A 19696-nucleotide genomic window follows, 5' to 3' on the forward strand; every position below is an offset into this window, starting at 1 on the left:
TTGCTTCCTGTTTTCCTCATGGAAGCTTTGTGAGGGTAAGAAAGGAGTCACCCTTTTTCCTTCAGTCCTCAGTGCCTAGAAACAGGATCAAGTTTCAGATTAGTACGAAGCCATCTAGAACACCTAACATTTGCCTATTTTATTCATCATGGCATCTCCAGATCTTTGGGCAGCACCTGGCACAAAGAAAGAGGTCAGTGTATTTTTTAATCTAAAATTAGGTCTAAAATTAAAATTTAGTCAAATGAATGAGGGGCCAGGAGTGCCAGGCTAAGGGGGCTTGACTTGACCTGGAGGTGATGGGGAAGCTAGGGAAAGATTTTGAGCAGAGCAGGCACAGGTTTTGACAGGGCGAGATGTGAGTTAATTGAAAGGTCCTTTGGAGATTGATTTCCGGGTTAGAGGTAAACCAGGGGAAGGATCTGGGCCTTTGGCCGAGGACAGGGTAGCTCAGTGGCTACTGACTCAAGACTCAGTGGCTTTTGGCCGAAGGAGTGGCCAGGGAAAAAACCAGATTTCTTGGAAGGGTGGAGGTGCCCCTGAAGAGGTAAGGAACTTCTCCTGGCTTGTACTATCCACCAACAACCATCTTACTTCTCTCCCTCCTCCCTCCCTTAGTTCAGTTCCCCTCCCAACATAGTGCAGCTCTGGGCAGAGGGACAGACACACAGCCACCCCAGACACTTGTTCTCTCCTCAGTTTAATGGTGGTTAGTGGGATTGCCAAACCCCCTCCCCGTTCCCCTCCCCGCCCCGTACAAAATGTGTGTTTTTTTTTTTTTAAACAAGAAAAAGGGGGCAAAAGCCAGGAATGAGGGGAGGGGGGTGCAATCTGATATTTTCATACAGATTTTTAATTTTTTTTTAATATATTATATATAAAACCATAGAGACCAACGCACCCCCCAGACTCCTTTCCCTCTCCCTGGAGGGCCTGGAGGAGAGATGGGGAAGGCCCCCCCAGGAGTGGGTGGACAGAGAGACAAATATGGATAGGACAGATATGGGGGGAGGAGGTGGGGAAGGGGAGCCCAGGAACCTGGGGATTGGAGAAAAGGTTGGGGCTGTCTCCCTCACCGCCCCCATCAAAGTTATGACACAAAGACACAGAATCCCTGTTTCCATGCCCTCCCCCCCCCACCCTTACCCCCACCGTGCAAACATGGCTTTGCAAAGAGGTGCCCAGAGCTCTGTGGAACTCCTACAATGGCTGGCATGGGGTCTGGGACCCCCAAAGAAATCTGTGTTCCCCTTCCCTGCCCACCCCACCCTTCCCAGAATCTGACCCCCTCCCCACAAGACCTGGTTCTGCAGCCTAGGGGCCCTGGCCTTCCCCCAGTTATCTTCCCCCAACCCAATCCCTACCGCCCTCCCTGGACTTGGGGGGTCCGGACCTTTGGCCCTTGCCCCCTGGGGGGCCCAGGCCTCTAGGCCCTTGCTTCTGGCCCTTGCAGAGACCTGGGATCCGACACCCCCCATCCCTGCCCAAGCGTCTGAGGTGTTAGTGGTGGGGGGAGAAGCCCACCATCCCAGACTCTGGTAAATGTCTTTGCAGCTGGCAGTGGGGTGGACCCTAGCCCAGGCCCAGGCCCAGGCCCGGGTGGAGGTGGGGTCAGATGAAGAATTCTTCTTTCCTCTTGTGTCCGTCGCTGCCATTGAGAAAGGCTTCTCTTGCTTCTCCCTGCTCATCCAGGCCACTGGCCTCGTGGGTCAGATAGGAGCCTGAGGGGTGACAGACCCCCAGACAGAGGTGACATATATGTGGACCCAGGAGTTGGACAGAGATATACGGGAAGGGGAGACAGACAAGACATACCAGGCGAAGGAAGAGGGAGAAACGGAACATTCAGGGAGGGAATCAAGTGCAGGGGATTGCAAAACAGGGGCAGAGAAAGAGGTAAAAGCAGAATTAGGAAGACTCCGAAAGTTCAAAGACCAACCCTTATCTGTTCTCCTGGTGGTGTCCCCTTACTCTGCTCCCAACGAATCCAACAATTTAGGGAGATGAATTGTTTTATTCAAACTCTTGGCCTTAATTTCACCTTAGTGTTTCACCCCTTTCAGAGTCAAGGCCGAAAAGTCAACCCGGAATCTTGGCCTCAGGTCCCGCCAGGTTTCGAATCCTGGCTCTAGGTTCCGCCCTCTTATCCTCTGGGCTGTGCGCCCTCCCTCTTTGCAACCCGGGCTCTAGGGCCCCGCCCTTCCCGAATCCCACAACCAACCACACCCCCTGCAGAATTCAGTCCCCGCCCCCACTCACCCTTCTGCCGTACAGAGCACCAGACCATGCCCACCAGCACACATATGATCAGAAACACCAGTAGCGCCAGGATGCCGCCCACAATGGCGTAGGGCACCGACGTCTGAGCCTCTACCACCGCACCCGGGTCTGCCAGAGGGACAGGGCGCAGGACCAGGTCATCAGAGCACAGTCCCAGCCTGGCCCCATCGCTGCTGCTCTTGTAAACCAATCCACACAACTAACCGCGCTTTTACGTGTCACGCCCCTCAAACTACTGCCACGCCTGGCCCCTTGTCCTGGTTCCACTCTTTCCTGACGCTCCACTTCCACAAAGAACGCGTGTGTTGGTCTGTACACTGGCCCGAACCAGCCCCTGAATCATTTTGCCAGTACTACCCCACTCCCTCCCCCCACCACTCCCCAAAGAACAGAAACAGCACATCTCTTTTCGTTCGATTCCTTTGACCCACAGAACCTGAGGTCCAAGTCCCTTCCCATCTTGTCTAAAACGCTCCAGGTATTTAAAAATGCTGAGCTAGGGCCCAGCAACTTCCAAAATTCGTGCTCCACTGTCATAAGAGCTAAACACATAGCACTTATTTTGTGCTAGGGACCATTCCAACCGCTTTATATATTTAGCTCATATATAATCTTCACACCCCTATGAGGTAGGTGCTATTGTTTATTTCCGCTTAACCAATGAGGGAACTAAGGCGCAGAGTTACGCGCAATAGGATGCTGCAGAGCCCAGTCTGAACCCAGGCGGTCGGTCTGGTCGCAGAACTCCCGGAATTCAGTTGGCTGTGGACCCCAAAGAATCACCCTTTGCAACAGGCCCCTCAAACACCCCTGCAGGCCTTGAACCATCCAACCCAGCTCGCCCATTCCCAAGACCCCCTGCCTCCCGGGACGAGCAGAGACCTCCTCCGAGGCCCCGCCCCCGCCTTGAGCCCCGCCCCCAGGCCTGCGGCTGCTTGCCCTCACCGTAGACCACGAGTACATAGAGCGCCCTCGCGTGGCCGTGCTTGTTCGACGCCTCGCAAGTGTAGGTGCCATTATCTGCGGATACCAAGCCAGGCAGCGTAAGCGTCTCCCCGACAGCCTCGGCGCGCTCTGGCAAAGACTCATTCCCGCGGTTCCAGCGGATCTGGTTTGGCCTGGGCGTGAGGGAAGTATAGTCAGAGTTAGGGACACAGGTGCCAGCATCCAATTCTGACTTCTCGGTAATCTAGATATGTAGTATCTGCCAGTAAGAGGGTCCTTACTCTCCCCATCCTAACCAATAAAACCAACAGTCCCGGGCACAGCTTCCACCCATCACCGGAGTCTCAAGAATCCTAGCCTCCTGTCCCCCGCCCGTTCCACTATCAGAATTCAGGAGTCCAGGGCCCCACAGCCTCCCCCCTTCAGGACGCAGAAGTCCGGGCCCCAGCCCCTCTGTTCGCCCAGTCCCCTCTTTCCCGAGACACAGGTGTCCAGGTCCCCGGTCTCTTCTCCTCAGGACCCAGGAGTCTCGGGTCCAAGAGCTCACCTGGGGTTCCCTGTTACAGCACACGTTAGCACCAGCGTGTCTCCCTCCCTCACTACAGCTTGGGAGGCATGGATCCGGGCCGTGGGGGAGTCTGTGGGCGGAAGTGAGATGGGAGAGTGGTGGTCTGGGTCATCTCGCGGGGCTAGAAACCCTCCCGGGGGCAAGCGGCTGGCGTTGGGACCCTCCGGCCCCCCGCGTCCCGGCCCGCCGGGCACTTACACTGCACGTCCAGCACGTACTGCGTCTGCTTGCTGTGTCCGGAGGGCAGCGCCTGGTTCTGCGCCTCGCAGATGACGATACCGCCGTCGTCCTTGCGGTCCACACGAAACCGCACTGTGCTCGCCACGCTCCAGACTTTGCCATTTTCCTGGCCGCTGCTCACTCCTGCCAGGCCCGGCCGGGACTCGGTCAGGCCAGGATTCCGGCCCCGCCCACCCACCCCCCCAGCCCAAACCAGAGCAGGCTGTTTGCCAAGCTCCGCCTCTTATCCACAGGCCTCGCCTGCAGTCCTCCAAGCCACGCCCCTCCCCGAACGTAGCCCGCAGCCCCAGGTGCCTCTTCCCAAAGCCCCTCCCTCTTTCACTCCCAAGCCCTCTCATCTGTCATTTCCTTCCGTAGCAGCATATTGGGTGGCCAGGGTCAGCGAAACCTGTGCGCTCTTCTCCAAGCCCCGCGCACTTATACGCCAGCAGGTCCCAAGACCCGCTTCCTCTCAGTCCCACCCCTCGCCGGCACTTCCCCGGTGACCCCACCCCAGGTAGTACCTTTCAGCTCCTTGCGGTCCCGGTACCAGCGCAGGACAGCGGCGGGGCGGGACCGAGGAACCAGGCAGCTGAGCTCCACCTCGCCTCCCTCCACCGCCTGCTCCCGGACCTCCACCACGGGATTCTCTGGGGCCACTGCAGGGAGAAAGGGGTTAGGGGGGCGGTCAGCGGTGGCACTGAGGTGGACTCAAAGAAACTAGGTGCCACAAGGGTGGCAGGGGTCAAACACAGGCTGGAGGTCAGGAAGACCGGCCGTGTTTCCTGGGGGCAGGTGTCGAGGAGGTTAAAAACAACCAGATTTAAAAATCAGGTCTCAGGATAAGGGACACGCGGAGGAGAAAGGAGGAGGGGATGAGTTTGAGGAGGGAGAGGCGTTACCCAATACAGTAAGCGTGGCAATCTGGTGGTGGGTATCCTCCGTGTAGAGCTGGCAGAAATAGCCCCCCTCGTCCTCCAGGCGGGCATCTGAGAGCCGGATCCGCACGCGGCGCGGAGAGAACTCCTCGAGCTGGAAACGCTCGTCCTTCAGGGCTAGACAGAAGGAACAGGAAGGAGTGAACCTAGGGAATTCTGGCTCCACGGACCTGCCCTTCCTCCAGAAGCTTACAGTCCTGCGCTCTGCCCCTTTTCCCCATGCAGCCATACCCGTGCATCTCAGGGACCCCCACCTGTGACTCCCTTGGGGACCCAGAATGATCCAGGCCCTCATGCCCACAGGACCAGTTGTCCAGGCCCCTAGCTCCATGCTCTGTCAGGCCCCGAGTCCACACTCTCCCCTCTGTCCTTTTTCAGGACACAGGGGTCAGGCCCCAGTCCTTCTCCTTCAAGACTCAGGATTTCCTACCCCAGCACTCACCGCGGGTGCCGTTGAAGAAGAGGGTCTGCCGGGCTGGGTTCTGAATGACAACTATGGACCCGTCGTACTGGTGCAGACGGCAGGTTATCTCGGCCACCCCTCCCTCAGCCACGGTCACATTCTCTGTCTGTACTTCCTGTCCAGCCCCTGGACCAGCAGACAGAGAGACAGGATAGGAGACTCATTGAGGGCTGCGATTCAGTCTTTTCTCTCTCCCCCGTTCCTCCCCCATCCAAATCGCCAATCCCTCTCTTTCCCCTCTCATTCAGTTCCTTGCAGCCAACATTTCCCGAGGGCTGGATTCTGGGAGGTAAAGACAAGCTGCTCCAGAGAAGCTACAGTCACGATCCAGTGGTATGTGCTCTAATGGGGACAGCACAGAGCACACGGGGAGCCCAGGGGAAGGGGAGACTAAGGCTGCCTAGGGAGATGGGTGATCAGAGAAGGTTCTGGAAGAAAGCTCCACTGGATCCAGATTTTAGAGTGAGCAGTTCACCAGGTGTGGGAAACTGCTATGTGTTCACCAAATCCCACCTTTCACACCTGGGCACCCGTTGTAATTTGTCTCCAGTGATGGCCACAATATTCTTCCCATCCCTGTATATGCCCTTTGTAAGTTGACTTTGCCCCTCCTCTGTCAGAAAGCAGGCACTCTGATCCTGTTGATCTGGGCAGGCCCTGTGACTTGCTTTGACCAACCACTTGCTTTGACTTGTTTTGATCACATTTCCTAAAAGTGATACTGTATGGGTTCTCAAGCGTAGCGTTTCTATTCGTGCCCTCTTGCTGCCCTGAGACCATCAGGTAAAGATGCCTGGACTAGCTTCCCTGAGGGTAAGGGACCACATGGAGAGAGAAATCCAGCCAGTAGCCAGCACCAACTGCCGGTCATGTGAGTGAGGCCATCCTGGCCCATCCAGCCCCAAGTGACTGCAGCCACATGAGTGACTCCAGCTGAGACCCAGAGATGAACTGCCCAACCAACTCAGTCCAGATCGCTGACTCCCAGAGTTATTTCCCAGAGCAAATGCCCATGATTGTTGTTTAAAGCCACTACATTTTGGAGGGTCCCTTACACCACCAAAGTTAACTGGTAGGACACACGATTGGACTACATTTCCTCAGATCCCTTGTACTTAGTTGGGACCACGTGGCTGGTTTCTGGCCAGTGGGATGTAGGTGGAACAGAGAAACACCTCTTCCAGGCTGGCTCATGTCAATCACAGTCGTTCTTGCTGGCTGAATGGAGAGGACCCCAAGGAGCCTGTAGGAGAACAGGATCACAAGCTGGAAGGAGCCCAGGGCCCTGACTGCCTGCTGTGACCTGCCTGCACAGGACTGTAACGTGAATGAGAAATTCACTTTTTTGTTAAGCCGTTGGGATTTCGGGGCTGTTGTTATTGCGGTTAACCTACCCTGATTAATCCATCAGAGGAGGAAGGTAGGGGATTAGTAAGGGGGTATTTTCAGCAGAGGCAGCAGCCTAGAGTACAGCTCGAAGCTGGGATTAATCAGCATCACCATCACCATCACCATTGTCACGGTCATCTTCAAAATAAAATAACCACAATGGCTACTGTTTATTAGGCACTTGCTATGCCTGTGCCAGGCTCTGTGCTAAGGGTGTTACCTACATAATTTCCATTTAATCATCAGAGTACCCAAATAGTTAGGCACTATTAGCAATCCCCAGCTTAAAATTTTTTTAATGCTTATTTTTATTTTTGAGGCGGAGAGAGAAAAACCGTGAGCAGGGGAGGGGCAGAGAGAGAGAGAGGGAGACACAGAATCTGAAGCAGGCTCCAGGCTCCGAGCTGTCAGCACAGAGCCCCATGTGGGGCTCGAACTCTCGAACCGTGAGATCATGACCTGAGCTGAAGTCGGACGGTTAACCGACTGAGCCACCCAGGCGCCCCAATCCCCAGCTTTTTAAAATTCCCATTTCATGGGTGAGAAAGTTGGTCCAGAGAGAGAACTTGCTCAAGGTCTTAGAGTGACAGTGGAAGGGCCGGGATCTGCATGCAGAGCTCTCTGGTGCCACATTTTGCATCCACCTCCACCTCCTGGTTGTCTGGGTGAAATTGTGCAGCCCTGGGGAGGGGGTGTGGGATGTGCTAGTGGAGGGCCACAAAGGCCAAGCCTGGAGATTAGCTTTTACCCTGAAGGCCAGTGGAGGTTTTGAAGCAGGAAAGTTCCATGATCAGATCTGGTTATTTACCTTTAAATGTGGGCTAACTCTGGCTTCGAGTCTCTTGCATTCTGTCCCATTCATTCGAGTATTTCCTGAGCAGTAGGTAGGTGCTTAGGGGCTGGGTGCCCAGAGATGAGTCAGATGAGGTCCCTGCCCTGGAAGGCCTTCAAGATTTACAGGGAGGTAGATGCAAATCACTGTAATTGACCGTCAGAAGCGTTATATTCCCTGTAAGAGGGCTCAGTAACCCAATTTGGATGCTGAGGGGTAGAAAAGATTAATTCTGGAGAATGGAGGCAGAGACAGCTAGCTTTCTACCCAGCATCCATAATCCAGCATCCATAATTCTTCTTAGTAAAAGAACCCTGATTATATTTATGGTTGCCCTATGTCCAGCAGAAAAAGATATTCCCAGACTCCCTTGCAGCTAAATGAGGCCATGTGATAAAAAGTTTTGTACACACTCGATATAAGGATAAGTGACTTCCCTGGTAATTCATATGGTAATTTCAGGAGGACTTCCTAAAGAAAAGGGACAAGTCTTTTTTCTTCCAGGTTGCCTTTATGCTGCCTGGAACTGGGATTTGATGCCTGGAGTTCTGGCAGCCACTTGACCAAGAGGACAAGGGCACGAAAGACAGTGGAACTAAGAGCTGGAAGGTACCTGAGTCTCTGGTGATGATGTGGAGCTGCCTCCAAAGCCCTGGATGCCTACTTCTGGACTTCTCTTAGGTTTGAATATAATGCTTTGTGCACTTAAGCCACTCTTACGGGTTGGTTTGGCACTTCCTGGAATATCAACATGTCCAATCCTGGCCCCACATATTTTTTCCTCCCCATGTCTTTTTCAATCTCGGTAAATATCACGACCATCCACCCAGTTGCTCAAGCCAAAAACCTTTCCCTCTCTCTAACATCCATTCCTTCAGTAAGATCTATCCATCTACCTCTAGAACATATCCCAAATCAGTTCATCTTTTTACCGCCACCCTAGTCCAATGACACGGTCTCTTACATTGACCTTTAAGAGCTACTCAGGGGTCTCCCAGCTTCTACGCCTGCCTCCCCTCAGGCCATTCTCCACACAGCAGCCAGATGGAGTTTTCCAGAAGGTAAATCAGATCAAGTCACCTCTCTGCTTGAAACCCTCTGAAGGCTGGTGCCTGGATGGCTCAGTCGTTAAGCATCTGACTTCAGCTCAGGTCATGATCTCATGGTTCGTGAGTTCGAGCCCCATATCGGGTGAACACGAGCCCTGCATAGGGTGAGCTCCGCTTCTCTCTCTCTCTCTGCCCCTCCTGGGATTCTCTCTCTCTCCCTCTCTCTCTCTCTCTCTCTCTCTGCCCCTCACTCACCTGCACCCTCTCTCTCTCAACAAACAAAAACAAAAGACAAACAAAAAAACCCTGGAAGGCTGCCCATGACACTTAGGAAATAAAGTAAAATCTACATTCCTTCCCTGGACCTTGAAGGTGCTATGTGGCCTGGACCCCCCTGACCACAGTTCCAACCACCCTCCTGCTACTCCCTCTCCTCCAGGTGCATTGGCCTTGATCTTCCTCAAATTCACTGAACTCGTTTCCACCCCATGGCCCTTGCACTTGCTCTCCCCTCTGCCTGGAATGTTCTTCACTGCCTCCTGTTGTCGTTCAGGTCTCTGCTCACATCCACACCTCCTCAGGGAGCCCTCCCTCACACCTCACACGTCCCCTTACCTCCAGAACACTTTCTGTTCTGTCCCCACTGGTTTTATTTCCTCTACAGAAATGTCACTGAAATTATCTTGGTAATGCGCTTACTCATTTACTGTGCTTGTCCCCTGCCACCAGAATACACACCCCATGCAAGCAGGAATGTAATCCATCGGTTTCACTGCTGTACCCCTCCTCCCTAGAAGTGTCCCTGAAGCTAGATAAGTGTCTGGGAGATTGACGGATGAATAGCGTGTGCTGGGCACGATTTCATTTCAACCTCACAACGACTCTGTGACATCATTATCCTCATGGTAGACACCTGGGTTGATCCCGGCTGGACCACTGGCCATCTTTGTGACCTTGGGCAAGCGGCATGACTTTTCTGAGCCTCAGATGCCCTGTCTGTAAAATGGGGATGATGCCAGTGCCTTGTCTCCTAGGGATCAGCCCAGTGCCCAAAGCTCAGGGAGCCCTTCCTGCAAAGCTACTGTTAATTACAACTCCGGAAACATGCCTGTGCACATGAAAACTGGCCTGCCTGCACATCCTGGTGCTTAAAAAACAAAACAAAGCAAAGCAAAGCAAAACAAAACAAAACAAAACAAAAACATCCTGAAGCCTAGCCATTGATCCTGGACCTCAGGGCTAACCCAGTGCTAGCCCCCCATTTTACAGATGTGGAGAATGAGGCTCAGGGGTCCCAGGCCAAGTCAGTGGCAGAAACTCAACATCTCCTGGGAGCCATCAGGACCTCTGCATCTGCCCCCGCCCCTACCGTGCAAATTATTCCTCTGCTGTCTGCTTGAGGGTGCACATGGGGTGAGGGTGGGGGGCTTTTGTCTTGTTCCCTCCCCCTCCTGAGGAGTCAGTAACCAACAGTGTCTGTGCCTGGAATATTAATGTCCCAGGAGCTTTTGTTTCAGGGTTGGGGAGTTGGGGGGTGGTGAGGCGGGACTTGTTAGTCCGAGAGGGCTAAGCTTTTGGGACTTGGGCACTGGCCCTTTAAACGGTGTTGACAGCCTGGAGTCGTCATGGGGATGGTGCCTGGAAAAAGGGACTGGGGAGGGCTTGGGAAAGAGTGGCTGAGCAGGTGATAGGTAGAGACCCAGAATCCAGCCCTCTTCTCCTTTAGACCCAGAAGTCCAGCTCCCAACTGCCTCTTTTCCCAGGATCCAGGAGTCCAGACTCCTAGCCCCCTCCTCCAATCAGGATCCAGGAGTCTGGGTTCTCAGCCTCCTCCTCCTTCATCCCCCGAAGTCCTGAGCCCCAGCCTTCTCCCCCTTTAAACCCAGGAGTCTGGGCTTCCAGCCCCCTCCTCCTTCAGGACCCAGGAGCCAGGGGTCCAGAGTACACAGCTGGTGGATGTTTCCACGGAGACTAAACAGGGTGGGGGGAGCACTTCCTGGGTCCTGAGTCAGCGAATACCCAAGGGAGTCTCAAGGTCACGGTTCCGGGAAGGTCACAGCCACCCCCTCCGTATCCGCTCCCCAGGGGGCTCGTGGCTTCATGCCTCCTTCCCCCACTTCCTCCCCTAGGGAGGTGGTACATCCCTTCGTCCTGAATGAACCCCCCTCAGCCCCCCATCAATGGCGGAGTCCGAGCATCCTCGCACAAAGCATCAATTCTTCCCCAGCTCAGCCTTGTGAAGGCGCCTGTATTCGCAGGATAGGCGTCAGGGTCCCAGCCCCTCCTCCCTCGGAAACCTGGAGTGGGACCCCCGGTCCCTTCCTCTCCCAGGACTCAGTAGTCTGTACCTCCATTCCTCCCACAAGACCTAGGAGTATGGATCCCCAGCCCTCTTCTCCCCTTAGACCCAGGAGTCCAAGCCCCCAGCCCCCTCCTCCCTCTGAGACACTTAGCCTTCTACCTCAGATCCTGACCCCTCCTCCCTCGGACCCAGGAGTCCTGGCCCCCAGCCCCCTTCTCTCCTGGAAACTTGACTGCAGGTCCACAGTCCTCAACCCTCAGAATCACAGTCCTGCCTTCCCCCAGCCTTCCGTCCCCCTCCTATCTGGGGACCAAGCATCAGGTGGGGGCGTAGGGGTGAGTCAGCAGCCTCACACACAAAGTGCCCCCTATGGCCCCCACGTTCCTGGGATATTCAGAACTCCCTAGATTCTGGGCCTCAGGCCCAGCCAGGGGGTGGGAGGTTTCCCCTGGGCGTGGGGTCATGGGGGAATTCCTGCTTCAGGAAGGGTGCAGGCCTGCACTGAGCCCTCACTGTCCTACCCTCCACTCCCAGTACCCTCTAGTCACCCGCTCCCAGGAGAGCCCAGGCTCTGTCGCTGCCCTCTTGCCCCACTGAGTTACTGCAGAGGATCCTTAGTGCCTGGTTCTCGGAGGACTATGGGCCTGGGGTCTGCACTGGCAGGAACCAGTGGGTGCTTGGGTCTTGGTGCCACAGGCCATTGGGCGCTGGCGAGTCTGACTGTCTCCAAGCATCCCCCCCCCCACCTCCCCCACCCAGAGAGAGAAAGCTGCCTTTGTGTTCCCCAAGACGGGGACAGGCCAGGCTCGCACGACATTAACCCACCCCGGGCCCCAACCCTGCTGTGTCTAAGGTCTTGGAATCCATTGCTGAACCTGACCCCCCGCTCTGGAGACTCAGGCATCCAGCTCATGGGTGGGTGGGGGTCAGTGACAGAAACCACCCAAGGCCTGCACCCTGGGGTGACTCATATTGGGGGCAAGGTCCCCCTGCTCTCAGAGTGACCTGTCAGAACTCTAGCAGGGAAAAGTGAGTCACTGGGGAGGAAAACATTTGGGCAACAACAAACTCCCCCTCTACAAAGCCCCCTAACTCTAAACGGTCGCTCTGTCTTTTCTCTGTATCTGGATGTCCATTCCCTCTGCCCCTCTCTGCTCTATCCAATTCCCGGCCTGTGGATCTCTGCTTCTGCCTGCGTGCATCTGGTCAGGCAACGCATCTCTCTCTCGCTTCCTCTCGCCTGCCCACCCTGGGCCCTTCTTTCCTTTGCCATCAATCTCCTCCTCCTTCTCTGGTATTCTTGGCAGATGTGTGAGCCAGGAAAGAGAATTCGGTTTTGGAAGGGCACAAAGGGACCCCCATCTTCCTTCGTGCTGGCTGGCCAAAGTGAGAAAGGAAAGGGGTGACTGAGAGGAAGATGATGGAGGGACCGTGAGCAACGCCTGAAATCTGGCGGCCAAGGTCATTCAGAGATATCCAGTGAAAAGGAAAGCAGACAGGGCCCTCTGATACCAGGTACCCCAGCCCCCTAGCCCACGCTGTAAGGAAGGGGGAAAGTGAGGCTCAGAGAAGGGCAGGGACTGACATAAAATCACACCAGAGAGGCTGGTTCCTCAGCTCCCAGTCCAGAGTGCTCCCCGTGACACCCAGCTCTCTCCCAACTTGTAACGCTCCATGCCACTTAATTTAGTGAAAGTTTAGAGAAGTAGGATGCAGGTGCCAGGAAGCAGTGACTTGAACATGAAACAAGAAACAAGCCTCTAGAGCTACCTCCCAGGAGCGCTGGAGAAAAGACTCTTGAACTGGGCAAGCCGTCATCTTAGGTTCTGATTCTGAGAGAATCCATCCCATGATTCTAAGCTGTCAAGACTCCAGATGTCAGAGGTGTCAAGACTCAGGATCTCCCGGAGGTCAAGATCTCAGAATTTTAAAGCTGTCAAGAGGCTAGAATCCTAACTAACGCTGTCAAGGTTCTAGAATTTGAAAGGTGGCAAGATTCTAAAGACTTGGGGATTCTAGAGTCCTAAAGACGCCAGTGTTTTCAAACACCCTCAGGTTCTTTGTTTACTGGATTCATTGGTTCTAGGATTCTATGAACCTGGTTCAGGAGCCTAAAAGAAGACAGAATAATAAAACTGGAGGGCATGTAGCTAAGGTACCAAAGCGCTCATGGGGAGGAGGGCGGGGGGATTGTGGCTTGTCTGCTGCAAAGAAAGAAGGAAATGGTAAAAGTTCCAAGCAATGGCAGAAGACTTTAGAAGAAAGCAAGGTGCAGCGTGAGAGGTCGGCTTTGCCCCTCTGGCCTTGTCCTGAGGAGAGGGAGGCTGTGCCCCAAACCCTGCGGTGCGGGATGTGTAACCGCACCCAGTTTGCCAGAAACCCCTTGGGAGGTCCGAGCTGGAGTTCCCTTTCAGGTCACTGGGTTCAACACTTTACAGAAAGGGGAACTGAGGCCCAGAGAGAGGAGGGGGCTTGAGGCCGGCTGCTGGGGCAAATGGCAGGAGGCAGGATGTAAATAAACCCTGGCCCCCGGCCCTGTGCCATCTGGCTACACACCTCTCCCAAATCTCTCCGTAGCATCCTGCCCTCCACTTCTGCCCAGCCACCTCCCAGCCATCCATTCCTCCTAAGAGCGGCCTCACCCGCTGGGGAGGGGGTGACCTGTGGCAGGTTTGAGGCACACGCAGTGTGAGAGTGTGAGTGTGTAGGTGACGTTTCCTGACCTTGTCCCCAGCCTCAGGGTCACCCTATCGTGGAGGTGTCCGGCTTTTCACAGTGTGTGATGTGGCTATGTGGATGGCTCCCTAGATGTCCTGGAGGGGGGCTTCTCTGTAAGTTATGGTCTGGGTGTGTGAATGGGGGGGGGGCAGCATTTGCGAGGCATTTGCTGAATCCACGTGTGTGCCCACATGCCAAGGTTCCTCACACACTTCCCAACACGCGCGCGCGCGCGCACACACACACACACACACACACACACACACACACTTCCCTCCAAGGCCCTTCAGGATGCCCTGTCTGACTCAATTCCTCTCCAGGGCACAGATGTATGAAGGGGTGCAGGAATTAAGGATGGGGTCAGGGAGGTTGTAAGGGTAAAGGGGGGAGCAGAAAGATGGGGGACAGGGGGACACTGGGACAGAGAGGCGGGGATGGATAGTGGGGGGAATGAAGAAGAGAGGTGACAGAGGGGGCTAGAGAAACAGGCAGGAAAGATAGGGGATAGAGACAAGGGGATGGGACAGATGGGGGACAGAGGGAAAGGGACAGAGAAACAAGGGTGACAGTGAGACAGGGACAGAGAGGAAGAATGGGGGCAGAGAGGGACAGCAGAAATATAGAGGGACAGAGGAGAATAGAGAGGATGATGGGGGGACAGAGTGACCCAGTAAAAAGGGGCAGAGACCAAGGGACAGAGGTGGGGGACAAAGACAGGATGGAGAGGTGGGGGACAGGGCGGCAAGGAGAAAGGGGGACAGACAGGGGGGACAGGACTTCCAGACCGAGGGACAGAGGACAAGGGTAGGGGGACAAGGAGAGAGACTGAGGGACTCACAGACAGGCGGACAGAGGGACGCAGAGACCGAACAGAAGGACAGCGGGACCGGCCCAGAGAAGGCGGGCTTGCGGAAGGGGTGGGGGGGGGGGGTAATGGTGGTCTCGGTCCCTTTGTCCCCGCCGGGATCCGGGTCTGTGCGGGGTGGTGGGGGGGGGGGGGGCTGCGGCACAGCGGCCGGGGCCCGCGTCCCCCTCCCCCCGCTCGCGGCTCTCAGCTCCCGGCTCCCGGCCCGCGCTGCGCTTTGTCCCGGGGAGGGGGCCCGGCCCGGCCCCGCGCGCATTGTTCGGCCTCTGCGGCCCCGCGGCAGCCGGGCTGTCACCGCAGCGCTCCCCCCGCCCCGGCCCGGCCGGCCGACCCCGGCCCCCGACCCTACCTGGCCCCGCCGCGGCCGCCCACAGCAGCAGCAGCGGCCACTGGAAGCGCCGGGCCCGGCCCATGGTGCCGCCGCCGCCGCCGCCGCCGCCGCCGCCGCTCGCTCCCGGCCCGGCACCTGCACAGCCCGCGCCGCCCGCCCCGCCCCCGAGCCCCGCCCCCTGCCCGCCCGGGGGCGGGGCGCTGGGGCCGGGGCGGGGCCGGGGCCGGGGCGGGGCCCAGGCCTGGACTGAGGGTAGGGGGTGGGAGACCCAGGGGGCAGAGAGACGGTGGGGGTGGGGGGATGGTGGGGGTGCGGGCCCCTCAAGAGCGGGGCAGTTGCGGGCGGGGGCGTGCGGGGGATGCGGGAGAACGGGAGGGTGCTGCGTGAGGGCAGAGGTTGCGGGTGCTGTGCGAAGGGGTAAGTGTGAGTGTGTTGGTGGAAGGGTGTGCGAGGGTGCAGGTGTTGCGTGAGGGGAAGGAGGTGAGTGGTGTGTGTGAAGGCTTGGGTGTGTGTGGAGGGGAGTGTTGAGTGAGGGTGTGAGCATCGAGGGAGGGAGGAGTGTTCTGTGGGAAAGGTGAGTGTGAGAGGTGTTCTGTGGACAAGTGAGTGCAGGTGAAGGTGTCACATGACGGATTGTGACCTTAGCCACCCCGAGCTCCGGGAGGGCGGCAGAGGGGTGTCTGGGCAGGTCCTGGATCTCCCAGGCAGGGCTGGGCGGGGCGGGGGTCAGGTCCCACCCTTCCTACCGTCCAGACCCAGGAATCCAGTGTTTCCACATCATGCATCACTCTCCTGAAAGGGGCCCCTGAAAGGGAACCAACTGGAAGGAAGCCTAAGTCCTGAGCCCCAGAGAGGGAGAGGCTCCTGTGGATGCCTCCCACGCCCTAGCGTTTAGCTTCCCCACCCCTGCTTCCCCCGCTCTTCCTGCCCCAGTCTCTTTTGTGTCCCCGAGTTTCCACGCGCGCTTCCCACTTCTCTCCCATCATTGTTGCTGACTCACCCCTCCAGATTCGGGTCCCTTCTCCCTCCTGGGGAGTGGTCTCCCTGAGCCCACTTCTGTGGGACCTTGTAGACCCGGTGCAAGTTTATCACCCTTAGAACCCGGGAAGAGTGAGAAACGACGGAAGGTAGGAGACCGCTACCTCTCCCAGGCCCGTTTGACAGTCAGATAAACGGAGACATCCCAACTTTGAAAACCCTTGCTCTTTACCTCCATCGCTACCGGAGTGTTCTAGATTCAGGCCCACCAGGGGACTTCAGCTCCAGATACCCTTTCTGTCCTCGGTGTCCAGCTCCCAGCATCCTCTCTGTCTTCAGGACCCAGACTCCCATCAAGCTCTGCATCCCCAGGATCACACTTCTAAGCAACCCCTCTCCTTTTCCATTCTCAGTTCACCTTTCTATAAACTGGGGGAAGAGGCCTCGCATTCTCTGTCTTAGGACGGGTGGAAGAGAGATGTCTGACCTGGAGGTGGGAATGTGGGTTGGGAGGTAGGTCTGTTGTCTTTGCCCCGAGAAAGGTCCCCTTGCCCATGGCTCCAACCAACGTCTCCTGCTTCAGCTGAAGGACACCCCAGTAGATGTTGGTTTGGTTCTCGTCTCTCTTCTTTGGGCCCCGCCATTTTTCCCTTCCAAGGATAGCAGGAGAGTGGTGGTCCTGTCCACACCCTGCGGTACATCAGGGTACTTTATCCATTAGGGTTTTCATTCAGGTGACAGCAAATCCGACCCAAGTGGCTTCAGAGAAAGAGAACTGGGCCACATAGAAAAAAGTATCGGGTACAGCTGGCTTCAGCATGGTCTCTCTGTCCTAAGGGTAAGTGGCTCCCCTCATGTTGCAAGATGACTGGCAACCACACCTTTCCTTCTCATCTGGAGAGAGAAAAAAGCAAGACACGTGGAGATGGAGAGAGCCAGACTGAAAGAGACTGAGGGGAGGGGAAGAGAGAGAGGGGGAGAAGAGGTTTAAGCTTCTTCAGCAGAGTGGGGAAATACTTTTCCCCAGAAGCTCCTAGAAAACCTTTCACTGGGTTTCATTGTAAATTTTTGGAAATGTTGGGATGGTGCAGACTGGATGTTAATTGTTTACTCGATATCATTCTGTGAGATAATAGAAATATATGTATGTATATGGTCTTTGCCCCTGACTCCTGACACAGAGCTCCCGAAAGCCTTGTAATTTCCTGGGCGATAGGAATGTCTTTTTTTTTTTTTTCCAATTTTTTAAATGTTTATTTATTTTTGAGAGACACAGAGTGTGAGTGGGGGAGGGGCAGAGAGAGGGAGACAGAATCCAAAGCTCTGAGCTGTCAGCACAGAGCCCGAAGCGGGGCTCGAACCCACTGACCGTGATAGCATGACCTGAACCAAAGTCGGATGTTTAACCGACTGAGCCACCCAGGCGCCCCGGAATGTCTTTTGTTTTAATGAATTGACTCTGGGTGGGTTTCTGGATGGCTCCTAGGTGAGAGTTGGTTCCTGGGATAGAGCAAGCAAGCCATGATGAGATGGGAAGCTTGGAATCTTCCATCCTGCCCCACCCCCCCACCCCCCCCCAAGAAGGGAGAGAGTGAAAAATGGAGTTAGAGAACGATCACGCCTATGTGATGGGGGGGTCCTCCAGGTTGGTGAGCACCAGAAGGTGCTGGGCTAGTGGTGCTCCTGGAGAAGCTTCGTGCCCCTTCCCATAAACCTTGTCCTATGAGTCACTTCCATCAGGATGTTCATCTGTATCCTTTGTCATATCCTTTTACAATCTACTGGTAAATGTAAGTAAACTATTTCCCTCAATTCTATGAGCCGCTGTAGCAAATTAACCCACCCCTAAGAGGGGGTCATGGGAACCTCTGAGTTTTAACCGGTAGGTCGGAAGCACAGGTGACCACCTGCCCTTGTGACTGGCATCTGAAGTGGAGAGTGTGTTTGTGGGACTGAGCCCTTAACCTGTGGGATCTGACGCGATCTCCAGGCCAATTGTGTCAACGTTGGGTGACGTTGTAGGACACCGGGCCCAGGTCACAGAGAACCGCTTGCTGCGGGGAAAACAGCCCCACATTTGGTGAACAGAAGTGTTGTGAGCATGGCAGCGGCAGTGTGGCAGTGAAGGGACAGGAGGCACACAGGAGAAAGACACAGTAGGAAGAACTGGGTGGTTTGTTTGTTTTTTTTTTTTTCCTTACACATTCCCTCCCTCTTTTTCCTTTTTTTTTTTTTTTTAAATTTTTTTTTTAACGTTTATTTATTTTTGGGACAGAGAGAGACAGAGCATGAGCATGAACGGGGGAGGGGCAGAGAGAGAGGGAGACACAGAATCGGAAGCAGGCTCCAGGCTCTGAGCCATCAGCCCAGAGCCTGACGCGGGGCTCGAACTCACGGACCGTGAAATCGTGACCTGAGCCGAAGTCGGACGCTCAACCGACTGAGCCACCCAGGCGCCCCCTCTTTTTCCTTTTTAAGAGAATCCTGATTTTGTTCAGGCATCCACCTTTCTTTAATAGCCAGATGATGTGAGGGAAGCCTCAGGAGTGCGGTCTAAATATACTTTTGCCTAGTATTGTGGTTCCACGGCCTCTTCCACTGGTTGTTGTAGGCATAGGTGTATGAAACCAGTCAGGCAAGCACAATGTGAGGGCAAGTCGGCTTGGGAGTTTTGGGTTAAGCTTTCTTTGTTTCAAAAAACAGGCCCACGAAGAGATGGCCTTTTGTTATTGCCTCTGAATGTGGGTGTGATGTCTGGAATTGCCGCGGCCATCTTGAGGCCATGAGGTGGACAAGCCTGAATGGATCTTTCAGGACACTGCAGAATTAGTCAACTCAGGCACTGCCCTGACTCATGATCGCTTGTTATGTAAGATAATCAATTTCTTCTTTGTTTCAACCATTCTGAGTTGGGTGCCCTATCACACACATCCCTGGCCTCCATGTTGCCTCTGATTCGTACAGAATGTATGGAAGCAGCCTTGCTTACAGATTAAAGCATTAAAGCTTAATGATTAAAGTGATAGTTTTCTTTCTCAGTTGTTCCCCCAACCTTGTGGTCGGATCTCTCTCCTAGGGGTCACTTTCCCCACTCTGGCCGAGTGGGCTGCATAGTAGGACCACAGGAGCAGTGGATGCCTGTTCACAGCCTGAACAACTGTACTCAGTGACTTAGATAGGAACTTCCCTGGGTGTAGCAGAGAGGGTCAGAGGCAGAGGCCTGGCCCAAACTAGACCCCATCAGAACCTGTCTAACAGTTTGGAACCGGGACACGAGGAGTTCTTGGTGCTTGACATTTCAAGGGCATGTTTGGCTCCTCTGTGTGAAGCAGAAGAAGGTGGTCTTTGGAGAGACAGAAAAATAAAGCGGAAGCCCACGAGGGAAACCACACAATCGGAGAGAGACAGAGAGACAGAGAGACAGAGAGATTCTGCAAAAGGGAGACAGCCTTGTGATTTCGCGCGGCTTTTCAATTCTGTTTCTTGTCCCTGGTGAGGCCCAGAGACTAGCTCTTGCTTGGATTCTAAACTTCCAATAACATTGTCGTTTTGCTTAAGTCAGCTTAAACAGGTTTTATTTCTTGCAACCGAAATCCCTCCACAAAAACCTGGGAGCCATTAACGATGAGGTCCTGATCACAGGCTCCGGTGTAGAACATTATGAGAAATGTATCCCCGAGCCTCAATATCTGCTGTTGGTCATTGTGGGACGAGTATTTCAAACCTCTGATCCTTACTGGAGGGCATGCCAGGAGGTGTAATCCTAGCCTCCAACCTCTGCCCCACGGTCTCATGGGAGATGCAGTCCTAGCCTCCATT

The 19696-nt window shown here is 55.1% G+C and overlaps 1 protein-coding gene across 2 annotated transcripts; it reads right to left on the minus strand.

Moving 5' to 3' along the window:
- Positions 1 to 683: 683 nt before the first annotated feature.
- On the minus strand, positions 684 to 15053 carry CADM4 (cell adhesion molecule 4). 2 transcript variants are annotated; one of them, XM_027037713.2, is made up of 9 exons: positions 14918 to 15053; positions 5393 to 5539; positions 4915 to 5067; positions 4537 to 4671; positions 3992 to 4156; positions 3773 to 3863; positions 3226 to 3398; positions 2260 to 2388; positions 684 to 1721 (listed from the first exon to the last, which is right to left on the minus strand). In XM_027037713.2, the coding sequence occupies exons 1-9, from the start codon at positions 14979 to 14981 to the stop codon at positions 1612 to 1614; spliced, it is 1167 nt and encodes a 388-aa protein (XP_026893514.2). In that variant the 5' UTR covers positions 14982 to 15053; the 3' UTR covers positions 684 to 1611. The 2 variants fall into 2 exon arrangements, with proteins under 2 accessions (XP_026893514.2, XP_053067068.1); XM_053211093.1 differs by lacking the exons at positions 684 to 1721; positions 2260 to 2388 and adding an exon at positions 2891 to 3042.
- Positions 15054 to 19696: the final 4643 nt, after the last annotated feature.

Source organism: Acinonyx jubatus, chromosome E2 (genome assembly GCF_027475565.1).
Source record: "Acinonyx jubatus isolate Ajub_Pintada_27869175 chromosome E2, VMU_Ajub_asm_v1.0, whole genome shotgun sequence".
Lineage (NCBI taxonomy): Eukaryota > Metazoa > Chordata > Mammalia > Carnivora > Felidae > Acinonyx > Acinonyx jubatus.

Bases quoted from the DNA above. Each gene is read 5' to 3' on its own strand.
- CADM4 (XM_027037713.2), bottom strand. From the start codon at position 14,981: ATGGGCCGGGCCCGGCGCTTCCAGTGGCCGCTGCTGCTGCTGTGGGCG. The intron at 5,540-14,917 runs GTAGGGTCGGGG...CTGCTGGTCCAG, and splicing joins GGCGGCCGCGGCGGGGCCAG to GGGCTGGACAGGAAGTACAG. The intron at 1,722-2,259 runs GTGAGTGGGGGC...GTCACCCCTCAG, and splicing joins GTGCTCTGTACGGCAGAAGG to GCTCCTATCTGACCCACGAG.